The sequence below is a fragment of the Bufo gargarizans genome, chromosome 4 (genome assembly GCF_014858855.1).
Source record: "Bufo gargarizans isolate SCDJY-AF-19 chromosome 4, ASM1485885v1, whole genome shotgun sequence".
Taxonomy (NCBI): domain Eukaryota; kingdom Metazoa; phylum Chordata; class Amphibia; order Anura; family Bufonidae; genus Bufo; species Bufo gargarizans.
The window spans coordinates 187,595,985-187,617,346 of record NC_058083.1 but is presented as its reverse complement, the minus strand read 5'-3'; the positions used below and the strand labels follow the sequence as shown (position 1 = coordinate 187,617,346).

The following is a 21,362-nucleotide window of genomic DNA, read 5'->3' as shown; positions in this document are numbered from 1 at the left end:
TTAAATAAATTAGACTCGATTTATGTCTTCTCAAAGTGCATAACCATCACATGATCGGGTTATTAGTAGTGTTGATCACGAATATTCGAATTTCAAATTTTTATTGCGAATATAGGTACTTCAAAAATTTGCGAATATTTCGAATATAGTGATATATATTCGTAATTTTGAATATTCAATTTTTTTTTATCAGTACACATGATCCCTCCCTGCTTCTAGCTTGTGGGCCAATGAGAAGGCTGCAGTATATTTGACTTTAGTGTTGTTTGCGAATTTTCGTAATGCGAATTTTCATAATACAAATTTTTCAACTTACAACTATTAGACAAAGAAGATTATAGCACTATATTAGCTAAATTGCTCTATATTCGTTTTTTTCGAATATTCACTATATTGCTATAACTTATATTCGTAATATTGTAAAACAAGAATATATAGCAATATAGCGAATATTCGAAAAAAAAACAAATATAGAGCAATTTAGCTAATATAGTGCTATAACCTTCTTTGTCTAATAGTTGTAATTTTTTTCTCATCTGAAGTTCATAACGAATATTCGAATTTGCGAATATTCAACGAATATTCTACATAATATTTGTGAAATATTGCGAATTCGAATATGACCCCTGCCGCTCATCACTAGTTATTAGTCATCCCAGAGGCCAGGACATACTATGCAGTGGAATGGTCTATGTTCTTACTGTCGGGTATATAAAGCAAATGCTTTATATAAATATAAAAAAAATTATTATCGGGTCAAAAGAAAAATTATGCAAACTATATTGACCCGTGAGATGGACATAAACATCTGATTTAAAGGGGTTGTATGAGATTTTTTTAAAAAAATTGGCAGTTATAGTGTTATAATAATAGAAGTAAATTTAATAAAGTATACTCATTGTCCAAAAACCCCTCCGCTCCAGCGCCACTGCTTCTTCTGGTTGGACATTGTGGTTCTGACTACAGAGGTGATGTACCCATAAATCACATGTGACCACTGCAGCCAATCACTGGCTTTAGGGGTCTTATGCCATATATTGCTAAGGCCAGCTATTGGCTGCAGTAATTATGTGGCAGGGTCACATTCCTAGGGCTTTGTTCACGTGGTCATCCTTCATGTGTATTCCTCCACTGGAACACAACGGGTATGGTTCGGTGAACTCTAGCAGCTTTACACCACTTCTTCATCCTCTGCTCTTTGTCCTTGATCTCCCAGTGCAGATTGGGGCAGAACCAAAGACCTGAGACTGGGTTGAATCCAGGGACATTGGAAGACCAGAGGATGAAGAAGTGGTGTAGGACTGCTAGAGTTTGCCGAACAATACCTGTTGTGTTTCAGTGGAGGGATACACACTGTAAAAGGGACGGCCACCTGCACAAAGCACTAGGAACCTACAAAGCACTAGCACTACCTGTGATACTGCACAGAGTGGACCATTTGACATCCAAACTGCTCAACATCTGCACACAAAACAAAGGATTGGTAGTAAGTTTTATAACCCAGTATTTTATTATACAATGAGCTCCTGGACATTGATTTTACATGCAGCATAAGTCACATCATAGCTGTAGCCAAAACCTCAGTCAAGTCACATCTGCAGTGGCGACGAGGACAGGAGCTGGGGTGCTGGACCAAAGATGGTTGGGAATGATAAGTAGCTCATTTGAACACATTTTTATTTTTTTTTAAAGAGAAAGGTATAAATATTTCCTATACACTTTTCCAAGTACAGTGAAAGTGTACTAAAATTACTCAAATATACAGTACAACATCCAAAGCAGTTTGTGAATGAAAATACATATCTTCCCATTCACTCACAGTTAGATTTCACTATGAAAAAATTAAAAGAAACACCATGTGAATATCTGCTCTAAAGGCAGAAGTCATCCAGGAAAACAGGGAACTTATTTATTTAATTAACTTATTATATTAGGGGTTAAATAAATCATTCTTTATGGTAAATATGCTAAAGTAGAATTTTAGACTAAGTATACCCACAAGCCATCAAAGACAGCAATAGTGGTCTAACAGGTAACTTCACCACTATGGCGGAAAGCATGCCTATGTGCATGTGGTTTTCACACCCGGCTTTACTGTGTTTTGTATCTATCCTTATGACACCTGCTTCCAGTCTGATACATTATGAACCCCTTCAGGACCCTGCCATTTTTCACTTTACCAACTTCCCGTCACACTAACGCCGATAGGCGTCAGGACGGCGGGGCTCTCAGGTCTCAATGACGCCTATTGGCGTCATCTCGTGAGACCCGTTCACAGCAGTGCGCAGCTCTGAAGTTAAACTACAGCCTATCAGCGCTGATCATTCGCTGGCAGGCTGTAGATGTTTAAAAAATCGCATCAGAAAGGTATATTAGACGCTGTTTTGTTAACAGCGTCTGATATACCTGCTACCGGGTCCTCTGGTGGTCCCTTTTGCTTGGATCCACCACCAGAGGACACAGGCAGCTCTGTAAGTAGCACCAAGCACCACACTACACTACACACACACACCCTGTCACTTATTAACCCCTGATCACCCCATATAGACTCCCTGATCACCCCCCTGTCATTGATCACCCCCCTATAAGGCTCCATTCAAATGTCTGTATGTGTTTTGCGGATCCACGGATCCGCGGATCCGCAAAACACGGACACCGGCAATGTGCTTTCCGCAATTGCGGACAAGAATAGGACATGTTCTATATTTTTGTGGAACAGAAGTACGAACCCGGAAGTGCGGATCCGCAATTCCGCATCCGAGCGGGACAAAGTCTGTCCCCATAGAAATTAATGGGTCCGCAATTCCGTTCTGCAAAATGCGGAACAGAATTGCGGATGTGTGAATGGGGCCTAAGGGTCCCTTATCACCGCCAGTTAGTTAGCTAATTGTCAGGTAGTTAGCGCCTAGCCCACCGCACCGCAGTCACTGATTAGTCGCTGATTAGCGTCATCGCTGTCGCTAATCATCACTAGTACTATATAGTATCTGTAAGTGATCAAGACTGATCGCAATCAGATCTATATCAGTACATTAGGGTCACCTTAGGCTCTACAAAAAACGCAGTGTTCGCCCAATCAGACCTGATCTTGTGAGCGCACTTGCTTTCAGTCTGCCCCACCGCAGTGACAGAATTAATTTTTTCTGATCACTGCAAAAACACTGTAAAATCGCTGCGGCGCTATAAAGATCACTTTTGAGCTTTTTGGATCTTTATTAGCGATCGCAGCTTTACTTCGCAAGCACTCCTATGTCCTTTCCCCTCTTTTTTTTTGCACATTTTTGGGCAGAGATCTTTTCATCCACATTGATCGATGCGAATGAAGAAATCTGTGCAGTTCATTTTTTCTTTCAGCCCAGAGGCTGAACGGAAAAAAAAATCTCATTACCCATATGCTCAATATAAGGCCTCATGCACACGGCCGTTGTTTGGGTCCGCATCCGAGCCGCCGTTTTGGCATGTCCTATTCTTGTCCACGCTTTGTGGACAAGAATAGGCATTTATATTGCTGGCGCCCGTTCCGTTCCGCAAACTGCGGAAGGCAACACGGGCGCCTTCTGTTTTTTGCGCATCTGCGGCTTGCGGACCGCAAAAACTGGCATGGTCGTGTGCATGAGGCCTAAGGAGAATAGCAGAAACTCCTAATGCTGGCAATACATGTAATGATTGCGGAGACCCTCAAATGCCAGGGCAGTACAAACACCCCACAAATGACACCATTTTGGAAAGAAGACACCCTAAGGTATTCGCTGAGGGGCATATTGGGTCCATGAAAGATTACATTTTTTTGTCACAAGTTAGCAGAAAAGGAGACTTTGTGAGAAAAATTTATAAATCCATTTCCGCTAACTTGTGCCCAAAAAAAAAAATCTTCTATGAACTCACCATGCCCCTCACAGAATACCTTGGGGTGTCTTCTTTCCAAAATGGGGTCAGATGTCTGGTATTTATACTGCCCTGGCATTTTAGGGGCCCTAAAGCGTGAGAAGAAGCCTGGAATCCAAATGTCTAAAAATGCCCTCCTAAAAGGTACTCATTGGAATTTGGGCCCCTTTGCGCACCTAGGCTGGTATCGCCGTACTCAGGAGAAGTAGGGCAATGTGTTTTGGGGTGTCTTTTCACACATACCCATCCTGTGTGTGAGAAATATCTCTGTAAATCACAACTTTTTCCATTTTTGTATACAAAGTTGTCAATTTACAGAGATATTTCTCTCACCCAGCATGGGTATATGTAAAAATACACCCCAAAACACATTTCCCTACTTCTTCTGAATACGGCAATACAACATGTGTGACACTTTTTTGCAGCCTAGGTGCACAAAGGGGCCCAAATTCCAATGATTACCTTTAGGATTTCACAGGGCATTCCAAACTACTTCTCACGCTTTAGGGCCCCTAAAATGCCAGGGCAGTATAAATACCCCACAAGTGACCCCATTTTGGAAAGAAGACACCCCAAGGTATTCCGTGAGGGGCATGGCGAGTTCATGTAAAATTTAATTTTTTGTCACAAGTTAGTGGAATAAGAGACTTTGTAAGAAAAAATATATATAATTTCCGCTAACTTGTGCCAAAAGTTAGCGGAAACTCGCCATGCCCCCCAGGGATTACCTTGGGGTGTCTTCTTTCCAAAATGGGGTCACATGTGGGGTATTTATAGTGCCCTGGCATTTTAGGGGCCCTAAAGCGTGAGAAGTAGTTTGGAATTCAAATGCTTAAAAATGCCCTGTGAAATCCATACAGGTACTCATTGGAATTTGGGCCCCTTTGTGCACCTAGGCTGCAAAAAAGTGTCACACATGTTGTATTCTTCTTCTGAGTACAGCGATACCACATGTGTGACACTTTTTTGCAGCCTAGGTGCGTTAAGGGGCCGAAAGTCCAACGAGTACCTTTAGGCTTTACAGGGTTGCTCACAATTTAGCCCCGCCCAAAATGCCAGAACAGTAAACACACCCCACAAATGACCCCATTTCGGAAAGTAGACACCCCAAGGTAATAACTGAGGGGCATAGTGAGTCCGTGGGATATTTTTTATTTTTTTTGCCAGAAGTTAGCAGAAATGGAAACTTTATTATTTTATATTTTTCCACTAACTTGTGAAAAAAAATTCAATCATACATGAACTCACCATGCCCCTCCGTGAATACTTTGGGGTGTCTTCTTTCTAAAATGGGGTCATTTGAGGGGTATTTATACTATCCTGGCATTCTAGCACCTTAAGAAACATGAAAGGTGCTCAGAAAGTCAGAGCTACTTCAAAATGTGGAAATTCACATTTTTGTACCATAGTTTGTAAATGCAAACCAATAAATATACACTTATTGGATTTAGTTTTTATCAAAAACATGTAGCACAATAAATTCTGACACAAACTTGTATAGAAATGTAATTATATTTAAACAATTTTACCAGAAAAAGTTAAAAATACACTTTTTTTGAGAAAATTGCGGTCTATTTTGATTAATATCAGAAAAATGAAAAATCTCAGCAGCAATCAAATATCACCAAAGAAAGCTGTATTTGTGAGAAGAGAAGGAGGTAAAATTCATTTGGGTGCCAAGTTGCATGACCGAGCAATAAACCGTTAAAGTTGTGAAGTGCCGATTTGTAAAAAAGGGCCTGGTCATTAGGGGGGTATAAACCTGTGGTCCTTAAGTGGTTAAGGACCAGCCCATTTTTTGCAAATCTGACATGTGTCACTTTATGTGGTAAAAACCTTAAAACGCTTTTAGTTTTTCAATCCATTCTGAGACTGTTTTCTAGTCACATATTGTACTTCATGACAGTGGTTAATTTGAGTCAAAATAAATCATTTTTATTTATAAAAAAAATAGAAAATTTACCAAAAAATCCTAAATTTCAATTTCTTTGCTTTTAAAACAGATAGTGATACCTCCTAAAATAGTTATTACTTTCCTTTTCCCATATGTCTAATTCATGTTTGGATCATTTTGTAAATTACATTTTCTTCTTTTTTTTGGGACGTTGGAAGGCTTAGAAGTTTAGAAGCAAATCTTGAAATTTTTCCAAAATTTCCAAAACCCATTTTTTAAGGACCAGTTCAGGTCTGAAGTCACTTTGTGAAGCTTGCATAATAGAAACCACCCATAAATGGCCCCATTTTAGAAAGGACACCCCCAAGGTATTCAAAACTGATTTTACAAACTTTCTTAACTCTTTTACAAGAATTAAAGGAAAATGTAGATGACATTTCAGAATTTCACTTTTTGGCATATTTTCCATTTTAATAAAAAAATGTCCACTAACAAAGCATGGGTTAACAGCCAAACAAAACTCAATATTTATTGTCCTGATTCTTTAGTTTATAGAAACACCCCATATGTGGTCATAAACTGCTGTACGGGCACTTGGCAGGGCGCAGAAGGAAAGTAACGTCATATGGTTTTTGGAGGGCAGATTTCACTGGGATAATTTTAAGTTGCCATGTCACATTTGAAGACCCCCTGATGCACCCCTAGAGTAGAAACTTCATAAAGTGACCCCATTTTGGAAAATACACCCCTCAAGGTATTCAAAACTGATATTACAAACTTTGGTAACCCAATAGGTGTTCCACAAAAATTTAAAGAAAATGTCTATGAAATTTTAGAATTTCACTTTTTGGGCAGATTTTTTAATCAATTTTTTCCAGTAACAAAGCAAGGGTTAACAGCCAAACAAAACTCTATATTTATTGCCCTGATTCTGTAGTGGTCTAACAAGTAACTAGCAGTAGTGATCTAACAGGTAACCTCCCCACTATGGCGGAAAGCACGCCTATGTGCATGTGGTTTCACACCCGGCTTTACTGTGTTTTGTAACCTTCTCTATTATTATTATTATTTATTATTAAAGCGCCATTCATTCCATAGTGCTGTACATATGAAAATGGGTATACATACATGATACAAACAATTGCACTAAGCATAAACAAGACGAGTTACAAACTGGTACAGAAGGAGAGAGTGCCCTGCCCATGAGGGCTTACAATCTACATGGTATGGGAGAAGGACACAGTAGATGATGGTGAAGCTGGTCATGGTGGAAAAGAGACAGTAGGGTTACTGGTTGTAGGCTTGTCTGAAGAGATGGGTTTTTAGGTTTCTTTTGAAGGATTCCACTGTAGGTGAGAGTCTGATATGTTGGTGTAGTGAGTTCCAGAGTGTGGGGGATGCACAGGAGAAATCTTGGAGGCGATTGTGGGAAGAGGTGATAAGAGGAGAGGAGAGAAGGAGGTCTTGTGAGGATCGGAGATTGCGTGCTGGGATGTATTGGGAAAGTAGCTCAGAGATCTAGGGAGGGGACAGGTTGTGGATGGCCTTGTTTGTATTTGTTAGTATTTTGAACTAAATAATTTGCTGGGCAATGGGGAACCAGTGATGGGATTGGCAGAGGGGAGAGGCAGAGGAGTAACAGGGTGAGAGGTGGATTAGTCGGGCAGCAGAGTTGAGGATAGATTGGAGGGGTGCGAGAGTGCTAGATGGAAGGCCACAGAGGAGAATGTTGCAGTAGTCTAGGCGGTAGATGATGAGGGTATGTACAAGCATTTTCACAGATTCAAAGTTGAGGAGAGCACAGATGCGGGAGATGTTTTTGAGTTGGAGGTAGCAGGTGGTGGAAAGGGCTTGGATATTCGGTCAGAAGGAGAGGGCAGAATCCAAATTCACTCCAAGGCAGCAGACTTGGTTGACTGGGGAGAGTGTGCAGCCATTGATCGTTATAGATAGGTCTGTTGGGGAGGTTGAGCAAGATTGGAGAAAGATGATGAATTCTGTTTTATCCATGTTAAGTTTTAGAAAGCGAGAGAAGAAGGATGATATGGAAGATAGGCATTGTGGGATTCTGGATAATAAGGTGGTGATGTCTGGACCAGAGATGTAGATTTGTGTGTCGTCAGCATAACAGTGATACTGAAAGCCATGGGACTCTATAAGATATCCCCAGCCGAAAGTGTAGATAGAGAAGAGCAGGGGTCCTAGGACAGAGCCTTGCGGGACACCAACAGAGAGGGAATGAGACGAGGAGGTGGTGTGAGAGTGGGAGACGCTAAACGTCCGGTCTGTCAGGTATGATGTGATCCAGGAGAGGGCCAGGTGAGTGATGCCAAAAGATGAGAGAGTTTGCAACAGAAGGAAGTGGTTGACAGTGTCAAAGGCAGAGGACAGGTCAAGGAGAAGGAGGACAGAGTAATGTTTTTTGGTTTTGGCTGTTAGTAGGTCATTGGTGACTTTGGTAAGGGCAGTCTTAGTTGAGTGGTGGGGTCGGGAGCCAGATTGTAGCCGGTCAAAGAGGGAGCAGGAGGAGAGGTGAGAGGACAGTTCAGAATGGACATGTTGTTCAAGTAGCTTTGAGGCATACAGAAGAAGTGATATGGGGCGATAACTGGACAAAGAAGATGGGTCAAGTGAAGGCTTTTTGAGGATGGGTGTAATGGTAGAATGTTTAAAACCAGAGGAGAAAACACCAGATGTTAATGATAGGTTGAAGAGATGAGTTAGGGCTGGGATAAACACTATGGTGAGGTTAGGGATCAGATAGAATGGGATAGGGTCAAGTGCACAGGTGGTGATCTGGAGAGTAGAGTTAAGAGTTTTTCTTCTGTAATAGTGGAGAAGTGGGTTTTGGGAGAAGAGGACTGAGCAGTTGTGTAGAGGGTCTGTGGGGACTGTGTACTGAAACTTTCTCTGATGTTGACTATCTTTTGTTTGAAGTATGTGGCAAAGTCCTCTGCTGAGATGAGAGGGGGGGGGGAGCTGGGGGACAGAAAAGGGAGTTAAAAGTGTTAAAAAGTTGCTTAGGGCTGTGGGCCAGGGAACATATGAGAGATGAGAAGTAGGCCTGTTTTGCATCAGTGAGTGAGGATTTGAATATGAGGAGGGATTTCTTGTATGCAGTGAATTGATATTTAGAATGGGATTTCTTCCATCGCCGCTCAGCAGCCCTGGAAGCTTGTCTGAGTTTTTTGGTCAGGTTGGTGTGCCAGGGTTGTCTGTTGATTTTTGGGGTTTTGTTGTGTGTGAGGGGGCAACTGAGTCCAGAGTTTTACTTATTGTGGTGTTATACAGGGAGGGAAAAAATAGTAGAGAGTGGCAGAAGAGAGTCAGAAAGCAAGCGGAAGTCGAGATGTTTAAGGATCCTGCAGGGGTGTGCTAATGTGTGGACCGGGGGATCAGCAGAAGAGACCAATGAAGATAAGGTGAGTAGGTTGTGGTCGGATAGGGGTAGAGGTGAATTAGAAAGGTTAGATAGGGAGCAGAGGCGGGTGAAGATAAGATCCAGAGTGTGACCATCTCTGTGGGTGGGAGCGGAAGACCACTGTGAGAGGCCGAAGGAGGAAGAGAGTGATAGAAGTTTAGAGGCGGCTGAGTGTCAGGTGTCAATAGGGATGTTGAAGTCACCCATGATGATAGTGGGGATGTCGGCAGAAAGAAAGTGTAGGAGACAGGTGTTAAAGTGGTCAAGAAAGATGGTGGCTGGGCCTGGGGGGTGGTAAATGACTGCTACTTGGAGTGAGAGTAAATGCGAACAGAGTGTACTTCAAATAAAGTGAGCGTAATGGGGGGTGGCAGTGAAGTTGGGCTGTAGGAGCAGGTGTCTGATAGGAGAAGACCAACTCCTTCACCATGTTTGCAGCCAGGGCAGGGGGTGTGAGTGAAATCCACTATATGAGAGTGCAGCAGGGGAGGAGGTGTCAGAGGGTGTCAGCCATGTTTCTGTGAGAGCCAGAAAGGAAAGTTTTCGAGAGATGAAAAGATCATGAATGTAGGACAGTTTGTTACAAACAGAGCGTGCATTCCACAATGCTCCTGCAAGAGGAACCAAAGAAGCAGGGATCAGAGGAATGGGTATTAGGTTTAAGGGGTTGCAGAAATTTGTAGAAGGAGATTTGTATTGGGATGTAGAGGTGATAGTGGGGATTTGCGGAGGGGGGCCTGGATTTGGAGAGATATCACCAGCAATAAGGAGAAGCAGAGAAAGTGTTAGTAGGTGAGAATAAGAGAGGCCATGAGGTATCTGTGTGTGTTTGGGTTTGTGCAAGCAGTCAGATGAGAAGGTAAGATGGAGGGAGAGATGAATAATTCCTTGCTGGGTGAACGGATGTGGGGGTATTTCAGGAGGTTTTGGAAAAGTGGGAAGAGTATGATGAAAGATTGAAACATTGTTTGCATTAACTATGTCTGTAATTACCTTTGGTCCCCTTCTGTTTCAATTCTGATATAATTCAGTATGTGCACTTGAAAGAGGTTGCATTTGGAAAGACCAAGGTCTGGAAGACCTAGGAACTTCGATTTATACCACTCAGTGTTCAATCAGGTGTGACCAAGAGGGGAGGGAGCTACATTTGGCCTAATCAAGGGAGGACCAGATACAGGGGTGAAATAGTCAATGTAAACAAATACTCAATAAATCCAGCACTCTCGCTCTATGACACCTACTTCCAGTCTGATACATTATTAACCCCTTCAGGACCCTGACATTTTTCACCTTAAGGACCAGGCTATTTTTTGCAAATCTGACATGTGTCAATTTATGTGGTGATAACTTTAAAACGCTTTTACCTATCCAAGCCATTCTGAGATAGTTTTCTCGTCAAATATTGTACTTCATGACAGTGGTAAATTTCAGTCAAAATATTTCTTTTTTAATTATAAAAAAAATACCAAATTTTACCAAAAATTTTGAAAAATATTTTTTTTTTATATTTTTATTTCTCAGCTTTTAAAACAGATAGTGATACCTCCTAAAATAGTTATTACTTTACATTTCCCATATGTGTACTTCATGTTTGGATCATTTTGTAAATTACATTTTCTTTTTTTTTGGGACGTTAGAAGGCTTAGAAGTTTAGAAGCAAATCTTAAAATTTTTCAGAAAATGTCTAAAACCCACTTTTTAAGGACCAGTTCAGGTGTGAAGTCACTTTGTGAGGCTTATATAATAGAAACCACCCATAAATAGCCCCATTTTAGAAACTACACCCCTCAAGGGTTTCAAAACTAATTTTACAAACTTTGTTAACCCTTTAGATATTCCACAAGAATGAAAGTAAAATTTTGATGAAACTTCGGGATAAGGTGGCAGTTTTGTTGGTACCATTTTAGGGTACATATGATTTTTGGTTGCTCTATATTTTACTTTTTGTGAGGCAAGGTAAAAAATAATAGCTGTTTTTAGTTTTTGTTATTTACAAAGTTCATCTGACAGGTTAGATCATGTGGTATTTTTATAGAACAGGTTGTTACGGACGCGACAATACCAATGACTTTTTTTGGTTGGTTGTTTCAGTTTTACATAATAAAGCATTTAAAAAAAAATTTTTTTTTTGTGTCTCCATTATTCTGAAAGCCATAGTTATTTTAAATTTTCTGGGCAATTATCTTTTGTAGGGGCAAATTTTTTTCGGTATGAGATTACGGTGTGATTGGAACTATTTAATGGTGCGACTTTTTGTGATGTAAGGTGACAAAAAATTTATTTTTTTACACCGTTTTATTTTTTAAGTGTTCATCTGAGGGGTTAGTTCATGTAATATTTTTATACAGCAGGTTCTAACGGATGCGGCAATACCTAATATGTATACTTTGTTATTTATTTAATTTTTACACAATAACAGCATTTTTTAAACAAAACAATTATGTTTTAGTGTCTCCATATTCTGAGAGCCATATTTTATTTATTTTTTGGGGCGATTGTCTTGGGTAGGGGCAAATTTTTTGTGGGATGAGATGATGGTTTGATTGGTATGATTTTGGGGTGCGTATGACTTTTTGATCACTTGATGTAAGGTGACAAAAAAATGGCTTTTTTGACACCATTTTTATTTTATTTTGACAGTCATGTGATATTTTTATAGAGCCAGTTGATACGGATACTGCGATACCTAATATGTCTACTTTTCTTTTTTTGACTACTTATATATTCTTTTTTATTACTTTATTTTGGGAAAGGACGTTTTTTTGTTTTGTTTTCTTGAAACTTTTAATTTGTTTTGTAAATTATAATTTTTGTTTTACTTATTTTTTTCTCTCTATTTTTTTTTTTTTTTTTTTACCACTCTGGGACTTCAACCTTTGGGGGTCTGATACCCTTTACAATGCATTACAATACTTCTGTATTGTGATGCATTGGCTGTAAGTGTATTACTCACTGTAATACACTTACATCCTGCTTCCTGTGAGATCCAGTGAGCTGGATCTCACAGGCTGTCATGGAAGGCAGCCCTTTCACATGGGGCGAGAATTCCGCGCAGGTGCAATGCGTGAGGTGAACGCATTGTACCTGCACTGAATCTGGACCCATTCACTTCAATGGGGGTGTGTACATGAGCGGTGATTTTCACACATCACGTGAAAATCGCAAGCATCGGCAAGCAAGTGAAGATGCGGTGCGATTTTCACACATGGTTGCTAGGAGACTATCGGGATGGGGACCCAATCTTTATTATTTTCCCTTATAACATGGTTATAAGGGAAAATAATAGCATTCTTAAAACAGAATGCTTAGTAAAATGTCCATTGAGGGGTTAAAAATAATAATAGTGATGAACCATGTGATGAGCGCAGTGACGTCATCAAAGGTCCTTTAGCCAGGTCCTGAAGAAAGAAGAGGAGATCTGCTACGCGATCAAGTGGATGGGGTGAGTTAAATTTGTTTATTATTTTTAACTTCTCAATAGACATTTTACTAAGCATTCTGTATTAAGAATGCTATTATTTTCCCTTATAACCATGTGCCGTTAATGAGTTAGTGCGAGGGTCCGGCGCATACAGCAGTGCCTGCCAGACCCCTGCCGCTGATCAGGCGGGCGCAGCTCCTGCACCTGCCCGTTCAGCCCACCATACATGTACGGCGCTGATCCTTAAGTCACGGTGCCGGTCCTTAAGGGGTTAATGAATCCCTACAAAACAGAGTTGCTAATGTACATATAAATAATTTGTACACATTCGGTATCATTTAGTAAATTTAACTTGCTAACCTTGGACTTTAAATCTGGAGCCTACTTGAGAGTGCAGTGGGCTCCATAGCTACCAGGTGTCTGCTGTTTTTAAATCGCATACATTTAACCCCTCACATGCCACGATCAAATGTGACCATGGCATCTGGGAGGTCAAAAACCAGGAGAGCATGTTCCCAGCCATTCACTAGCTCCCGCTAGCGAGGATCTGGGAAGCCGAATGTAGTGTGTGGCAGCCTTGGTCCTCCGGAGTGACACATTAGTTCCTGTGGTAGGGCTAAAGCATTGGGGTCTATGAGAGAAGCAATCTAATGACCACTTGTTGTAGTTCCCTAGGGGAACCATTAAAAAAATATGAATAAATATTTGAATCACCCACCCCTTCCTCAAAATAAAATTAAAAATGCACAACAATTAAAAAGTAAGCATCATGGGCATTGCCACATGCGAAAATGCATGTAGTGTTAAAATGTAAAAATTTTGCATGCAGCAAATGGCGAAACTGAAAAAAAAATGGTCAAAATGGCCGTTTGGTCACTTTACCTCCCACAAAGCATTGAATAAAAAGTGATCAAAAAGTCATACACACCCCAAAGTGGTATCAATGAGAACTACAGATCGTCCCGCCAAAAAAATTAGCCGTCATACAGCTCTATAGACATAAAAGTTAGGGGCTCATTTACTAACTGATACAACCCAGTTTTTTGGATATTGATGACTTATCCTCAAGAGCGCTGCGGCCTCTTTCTAAGCCAGTGATGCCATGTGACCAATGTGCAGCTCAGTCGCTTTGAGGTGAATGGACCTGAGCTGCAATACCAAGCACTGCCACTATAGAATATGTGGCGCTGCGCTTTATAATCTGTGAGGAGGCCAGAGCTCTCACACAAGCAAAGCAGCCTTTTCAAACAGATGGATGATGACAGTGCCAGAGCCCACATATCTGAAATTGATGACCTATCCTGAGGAAAGATCATACATTTTCTACCCCCGGTAAAACCCCTTCAATTGACTTGGAGTTTATATGGGGGTATGTTACAGCTGTATGCATGGTGCCATACTGTGATCTTGCATATTTTTTTTTAGCTTCTCTTTACAGAAGTGCTATGTGTGAGACGTCGGACTGGAAATCTGCCAGAACTTGTTTCAGTTGTTTACAATGCTACATTGTCACCAGGTTACCCATACAGCCACAGTTACCAGTAGGTCACTATAAACACACAGGGAAGCAAGCATTGCTGAGACTATATTGATTTCTATCCTCGGCCAATTTTTTTATCACAATTTTCCCTTTAATATGTACAAACTAGAAAATAACATACATCTCATCCATAAGGGCTCGTTCACACGTAGGTGGGGAGAGGTATAGAATGCCATTTTTTATTTAAATAAATAACAGTTCCCTAGATGTGTATATGTTGAAAAAAAGTTTGTACATTCATTATGCATTTCCAAGTCCAGCTTCCAATGAAAAAATGTAGCTTTATTGCTATGCAGTAAAATCCAAACACGTATCACCTACACAGTCCACACAGTCTACGCACTTAAATTGCAACACGGAATTTGAAGTATCTGATTACCTGCAAGGAGTGTTTGGTACAATATGTAGGCTGTACCACAAAACAGATAAAAAATAGGATACGCAAAAATATACAGCCAGGTCCATAAATATTGGAACATCAACATAATTTGAATATTTTTGGCTCTGTACACCACCACAATGGATTTGAAATGAAATGAATAAGATGTGCTTTAACTGCAGACTGTCAACTTTAATTTGAGGGGATTTACATCCAAATAAGGTGAACGGTGTAGGAATGACAACAGTTTGCATATGTGCCTCCCACTTGTTAAGGGACCATTGGCTTCTCAGCTGTTCCATGGCCAGGTGTGTGTTATTCCCTCATTATCCCAATTACATTGAGCAGATAAAAGGTCCAGAGTTCATTTCAAGTGTGCTATTTGGATTTGGAATCTGTTGCTGTCAACTCTCAAGATGAGATCCAAATTGCTGTCACTATCAGTGAAGCAAGCCATCATTAGGCTGAAGAAACAAAACAAACCCAACAGAGAGATAGCAAAAACATTAGGCATGGCCAAAACAACTGTTCGGATCATTCTTAAAAAGAAGGAACGCTCCTGTGAGCTCAGCAACACCAAAAGACCCGGAAGACCATGGAAAACAACTGTGGTGGATGACTGAAGAATTCTTTCCCTGGTGAAGAAAACACCCTTCACAACAGTTGGCCAGATCAAGAACACTCTCCAGGAGGTAGGTGTATGTGTGTCAAAGTCAACAATTAAGAGAAGACTTCACCAGAGTGAATACAGAGGGTTCACCACAAGATGTAAACCATTGGTGAGCCTCAAAAACAGGAAGGCCAGATTAGAATTTGCCAAATGACATCTAAAAAAGCCTTCACAGTTCTGGAACAACATCCTATGGACAGATGAGACCAAGATCAACCTGTACCAGAGTGATGGGAAGAGAAGAGAATGGAGAAGGAAATGAACTGATCATGATCCTAAGCATACCACCTAATCAGTGAAGCATGGTGGTGGTAGTGTCATGGCGTGAGCATGTATGGCTGCCAATGGAACTGGTTCTCTTGTATTTATTGATGATGTGACTGCTGACAAAAGCAGCAGGATGAATTCTGAAGTGTTTTGGGCAATATTATCTGCTCATATTCAGCCAAATGCTTCAGAACTCATTGGATGGCGCTTCACAGTGCAGATGGACAATGACCCAAAGCATACTGCAAAAGCAACCAAAGAGTTTTTTAAGGGAAAGAAGTGGAATGTTATGCAATGGCCAAGTCAATCACCTGACCTGAATCTGATTGAGCATGCATTTCACTTGCTGAAGACAAAACTGAAGGGAAAATGCCCCAAGAACAAGCAGGAACTGAAGACAGTTGCAGTAGAGGCCTGGCAGCGCATCACCAGGGATGAAACCCAGCGTCTGGTGATGTCTATGCATTCCAGACTTCAGGCTGTAATTGACTGCAAAGGATTTGCAACCAAGTATTAAAAAGTGAAAGTTTGATTTATTATTATTATTCTGTCCCATTACTTTTGGTCCCTTAACAAGTGGGAGGCACATATGCAAACTGTTGTAATTCCTGCACCGTTCACCTGATTTGGATGTAAATACCCTCACAATAAGGCCTAGTTCACACAAACTTTTTTTTGCGACTGTACGGGAGGTTTTATTGTGTTCCGTATACGGAACCATTCATTTCAATGGTTCCGCAAAAAAACGAAATGGACTCCGTATGCATTCCGTTTCCGTATTTCTGTTTTTCCGTTCCGTTGAAAGATAGAACATGTCCTATTATTGCCCGCAAATCACGTTCCGTGGCTCCATTCAAGGCAATGGGTCCGCCAAAAAAAAACGGAACACATACAGAAATGCATCCGTATGTCTTCCGTTTCCATTCCGTTTTTTCTGAACCATCTATTGAAAATGTTATGGCCAGCCCAATTTTTTCTATGTAATTACTGTCTACTGTACATGGCATGCGGAAAAAACGGAACGGGAAACGGAAAGGAAACGGAAACACAACGGAACTCAAAAACGAAACAACGGATCTGTTAGAAACAGACCGCAAAAATCAATAAAAGCCATACGTTCGTGTGAACTAGGCCTAAAGCTGACAGTCTGCAGTTAAAGCACATCTTGTTTGTTTCATTTCAAATCCATTGTGGTGGTGTATAGAGCCAAAAATATTAGAATTGTGTCGGTGTCCCAATATTTATGGATCTGACTGTATATCAGACATTCCTCATTATAAAACCTGAAATGTTTCTGCTGCAAGCCTGCATTTTGCCCCGTGCACAAGGGTGATACAACAGCGTTTGTAGTTCAGGGAGCAGAAAGAGTTTCTTTTCCAATCAGAGGGGGTGATCATCATAAGTGAAAACTCCTGAGCCGAGAGGCATACTGGATGTTCGAATTGGGAAGGTCTGAACAAGAAACATGACTTGATTTTACAATATCGGTAAAGGGATTTATTTTCATGGTTTTTTATTTATTACTTTTTTTGGTTTTCTCTGGTGTTTTGTAAGTTCTCTTCCCCCATGGACCATGTGATGCCGGTATCTTGATTGATCGGTGCAACGCATGGCTAAAAGGATGTGAACAGTCACAATTTTACATGTCATGAGTAAGGACTGAAATTTGATGGTCCGAAACATGTGGACTGTGTAGGTGATACGCGTTTGGATTTTACCGCATAACAATAAAGCTACGTTTTTTTTTTTATTGGAAGCTGGACTTTAACATTTTTCAATTGAAATGCATAATGAATGTACAAACTTTTTTTTAACATATACACATCTAGGGAACTGTTATTTATTTAAATAAAAAATGGCATTCTATACCTCTCCCCACCTACGTGTGAACGAGCCCTTATGGATGAGATGTATGTTATTTTCTAGTTTGTACATATTAAGGCCTCATGCACACGACCGTTGTGTGCATCCGTGGCCGTTGTGCCGTTTTCCGGTTTTTTTCGCGGACCCATTGACTTTCAATCGGTCCGTGGAAAAATCGGAACATGCACCGTTTGGCAGCCGCATCCGTGATCCGTGTTTCCTGGCCGTGAAAAAAATATGACCTGTCCTATTTTTTTCACGGCCAACGGTTCACGGACCCATTCAAGTCAATGGGTCCGTGAAAAATCACGGATGCACACAAGATTGTCATCCGTGTCCGTGATCCGTGTCCGTTTTTTCCTATCATTTCAATGGCAAACTTGACTTAGATTTTTTTTTCATTTTTCATGTCCCAAGGAAGCCCCACGGACGAAAAAACAGGTCACGGATCACGGACCTACGGACCCCGTTTTTGCGGACCTTAAAAAAAAACGGTCGTGTGCATGAGGCCTAAAGGGAAAATTGTGATAAAAAAATTGGCCGAGGATAGAAATATAGTCTCAGCAATGCTTGCTTCCCTGTGTGTTTATAGTGACCTACTGGTAACTGTGGCTGTATGGGTAACCTGGTGACAATGTAGCATTGTAAACAACTGAAACAAGTTCTGGCAGATTTCCAGTCCGACGTCTCACACATAGCACTTCTGTAAAGAGAAGCTAAAAAAAAATATGCAAGATCACAGTATGGCACCATGCATACAGCTGTAACATACCCCCATATAAACTCCAAGTCAATTGAAGGGGTTTTACCGGGAGTAGAAAATGTATGATCTTTCCTCAGGATAGGTCATCAATTTCAGATATGTGGGCTCTGACTCTGGCACTGTCATCATCCATCTGTTTGAAAAGGCTGCTTTGCTTGTGTGAGAGCTCTGGCCTCCTCACAGATTATAAAGCGCAGCGCCATATATTCTATAGTGGCAGTGCTTGGTATTGCCGCTCAGGTCCATTCACCTCAAAGTGACTGAGCTGCACATTGGCCATGTGATCAATGAACGTGACATCACTGGCTTAGGAAGAGGCCGCAGCGCTCTTGAGGATAAGTCATCAATATCCAAAAAATTGGGTTCTAACAGTTAGTAGATGACCCCCTAATATTTTTTTACATCACCTTATTCTTAACCCAATAGCATTTTTATGAGCTGTATGAGGGCTAATTTTTTGCGGGACGATCTGTAGTTCTCATTGATACCACTTTGGGGTGTGTATGACTTTTTGATCACTTTTTTTTCAATGTTTTGTGGGAGGTAAAGTGACCAAATGGCCATTTAGACTTTTTTTTTCTTTCAGTTTTGCCGTTTGCTGCATGCAATATTTGATGAATTTTTTTTTTCAGCTGTTCAGTGTTAGTGAAACACGGATGGCACACGGAAAGCAAAAAACAGACACACGGACCCAACACGGATCCTTCACGGACAGCTTCACGGACAAGGTTGTGTATCTGCACAGACTGACTCTATCCAATCAGTGCTGCCATTTTCACACTGTGCAGGTACACCCCCCCCCCCCCCAACTGGTTACCACCCCTCTGCCTCATTCACACGTCACACACAGTGTTTTTAGCACGGATGCATGCTTTATTTCGGATCCATCACGTCCATTATAGTCTATGGGTCCATGAAAACCACGGATGGCATCCGTGTTGCATACGTGCTTCAAGGATCATTAGGAAGAGATGCTTTGAAAATTTATTTTTCAGTGTCAGTGAAACACGGATGCAACACGGACAGCAAAAAACGGAGACACGGACCCAATACGGATCCTTCACAGACAGCTTCACGAATGCATCATGACCACCTGCTCACGGATTTGAGCACAGACAAGGACGTGTGAATGAGGCTTTACTGCAGACTGCTAGCAGTTCATTTATAACTTCTACTGGAAATAATAAAGGAATAGCCACATAGTCATAAGAATTGTTATTACACGGGGAATGCATGTAGCTATTAAAACGGGCACGTTAGGAGTGGTGACAGGTCCTCTTTAGTCAGTAGCTCCAAGGCAACGATCAATATGTATAGTCAAGAAGCAATAAACACCTTCACATATGACCCTGCTAGAGTGCTGTGTCACTTATCTCTTTCAATCTGCTTACTTTTACAACTGTAAACATCATACAATATGTGAAATGCACACAAATTGTAAGATATAATTATAGATTCTTTTTTTGTGCTTTTCTTAATAGGAAATGCTGAAGTGTAGCAAGAATTCTGAAGGGACAGCTGAGTTAGAAGAAGCCCTTGCAACTGTGTTGGATATAATAAAATCTGTGAATGACTCTATGCACCAAATAGCTATTACTGGATATGAGGTAACGGACCATATATGGCATTCGACTTTTTAACTCACCTTACGCTATGTGTAGCTACAAGTACATTAAAGGAAATCTGTCACCTGTTTTATGCATAAACTGATGACAGATACCCTAAGCAAAATGCTTGGTCACTTTTCTGAATTGACCCAATTGACCCAGCTGTATTAAACAGCTCCAGGGCAAGCTAAGCTGTAGAGCTGTTCGGCACACACTGGAGAGTCCTCCTTTTTGTGAGCACCCAGCTTTCCCCGCCACTGATTGACATTTTTTGTATTAGGAGCTCTTGACTATAAGGACTTACTGGCGTGCACTGTGTATTGAGTAGACTAAAGCAGTTGGCTCAAAGCATTTTGCTATGGGTATCTGTCAACAATTCTGCTGACAGATTCCCTTTAAACTGCACGAGCACAGAGCTGAAAAACAAATCTGGTTAAAGGGTTTGTCCGGTATCCGATACTGATGACTTATTCTGAAGATAGGTCATCAAGAATGATGAGCAAAGTATTCAAAAATTTGATTCGGCTGCTTGGCCGACTTTTACAAAAATATTTGCTTAGTGACGAATTACTTCGTCACGAAGTACATTTCTTTGTAAGTAGTGGGTGCAATGACAGGGAGCGGCGATTGCGCCTTTCCCATAATTGTACCCCTCAGATGCCGTGTTCATAGCTGACTTCGGCATCTGACAGCAATAATGCAGTGTAAAATGCAAAAAAATTTATAAAATCATATTTACCCTCATCCACTTAATCGCGAAGAGACGTCAAGGATTTTGTGAGAGATCTCCAATCAAGGTGGCAGTGCTGGCTCTTCGCGCTCAAATGGATGAGGTACATAAGTATATATATTTTTATTTTTTACCACCATTCAGGGAAAATCGCTACCATGAAACACAAGGAAATTCTGCTTCGCATCAAATCAAATTTTCCTTGAAATTCGGATCGAATTCGACTTCATGGAGTTTGATGCGCTCCACTAGTCATCAATATCAGATTGGTGAGGGCCCGACTGCCGCCACACCACTGATCAGCTGTTTGAAGAGACGCAGTGCTCATACGAGCACTATGTCCTCTTCACTGTTTGCCTGCTTGCCATTGATGTTGCAGCAGCGAGCAGTGTAATTACAGCTCCTCCGTCCTATTCACTTCAGTAGGACGAAGTGTAACTAAAATTGCTCTTTGAATGGGATAGAGGAGCTGTAATTACATGGCTCACCGGTGCAATGTCGGCTATGAGCAGGTAAATGGTGAAGAGAATGCAGTGCTCGTATGAGTGCTGTGTCTCTTTAAACAGCTGATCAGCTGGGGTGCTGGGAGTTAGACCCTGATCTGATATTGATGACCTATTCTGAGGAAAGGTAATTGAGGGGGAGGGTGAAAGAGAGGAGGCTGAGGAAAGTGAGGTAGCTAGCTGGGTAACAGTTAGAAAGTGTGGTAGAGTGCCAGGGAAGCTAGCTCTAATCTGTCACACCCCAACAAGTTTGCACGGTTGGCAGATGAGAGGGATGTCGGTTCAGGGACAGCAATGCTGCAGCCGGACACTTCCTCTGCCAGTCAGGGGAATGTCAGCTCCAGTAATAAGGGGACCAGGAGAGCAGGGCAGGCCAGACAGGTGCTGGTAGTGGGAGACTCATTTATTAGGGGTACAGA

The 21,362-nt window shown here is 41.2% G+C and overlaps 1 protein-coding gene across 1 annotated transcript in view; it reads left to right on the top strand.

Annotated features, from left to right (window-relative positions):
- MCF2L2 (MCF.2 cell line derived transforming sequence-like 2) overlaps positions 1-21,362 on the top strand; it is a 508,793-nt gene that overhangs the window by 403,052 nt on the left and 84,379 nt on the right. Inside the window, exon 21 of the mRNA XM_044288562.1 lies at positions 19,585-19,710. Within this exon, the coding sequence (XP_044144497.1) occupies positions 19,585-19,710 (126 nt within the window). The remainder of the gene's footprint in view (positions 1-19,584; positions 19,711-21,362) is intronic.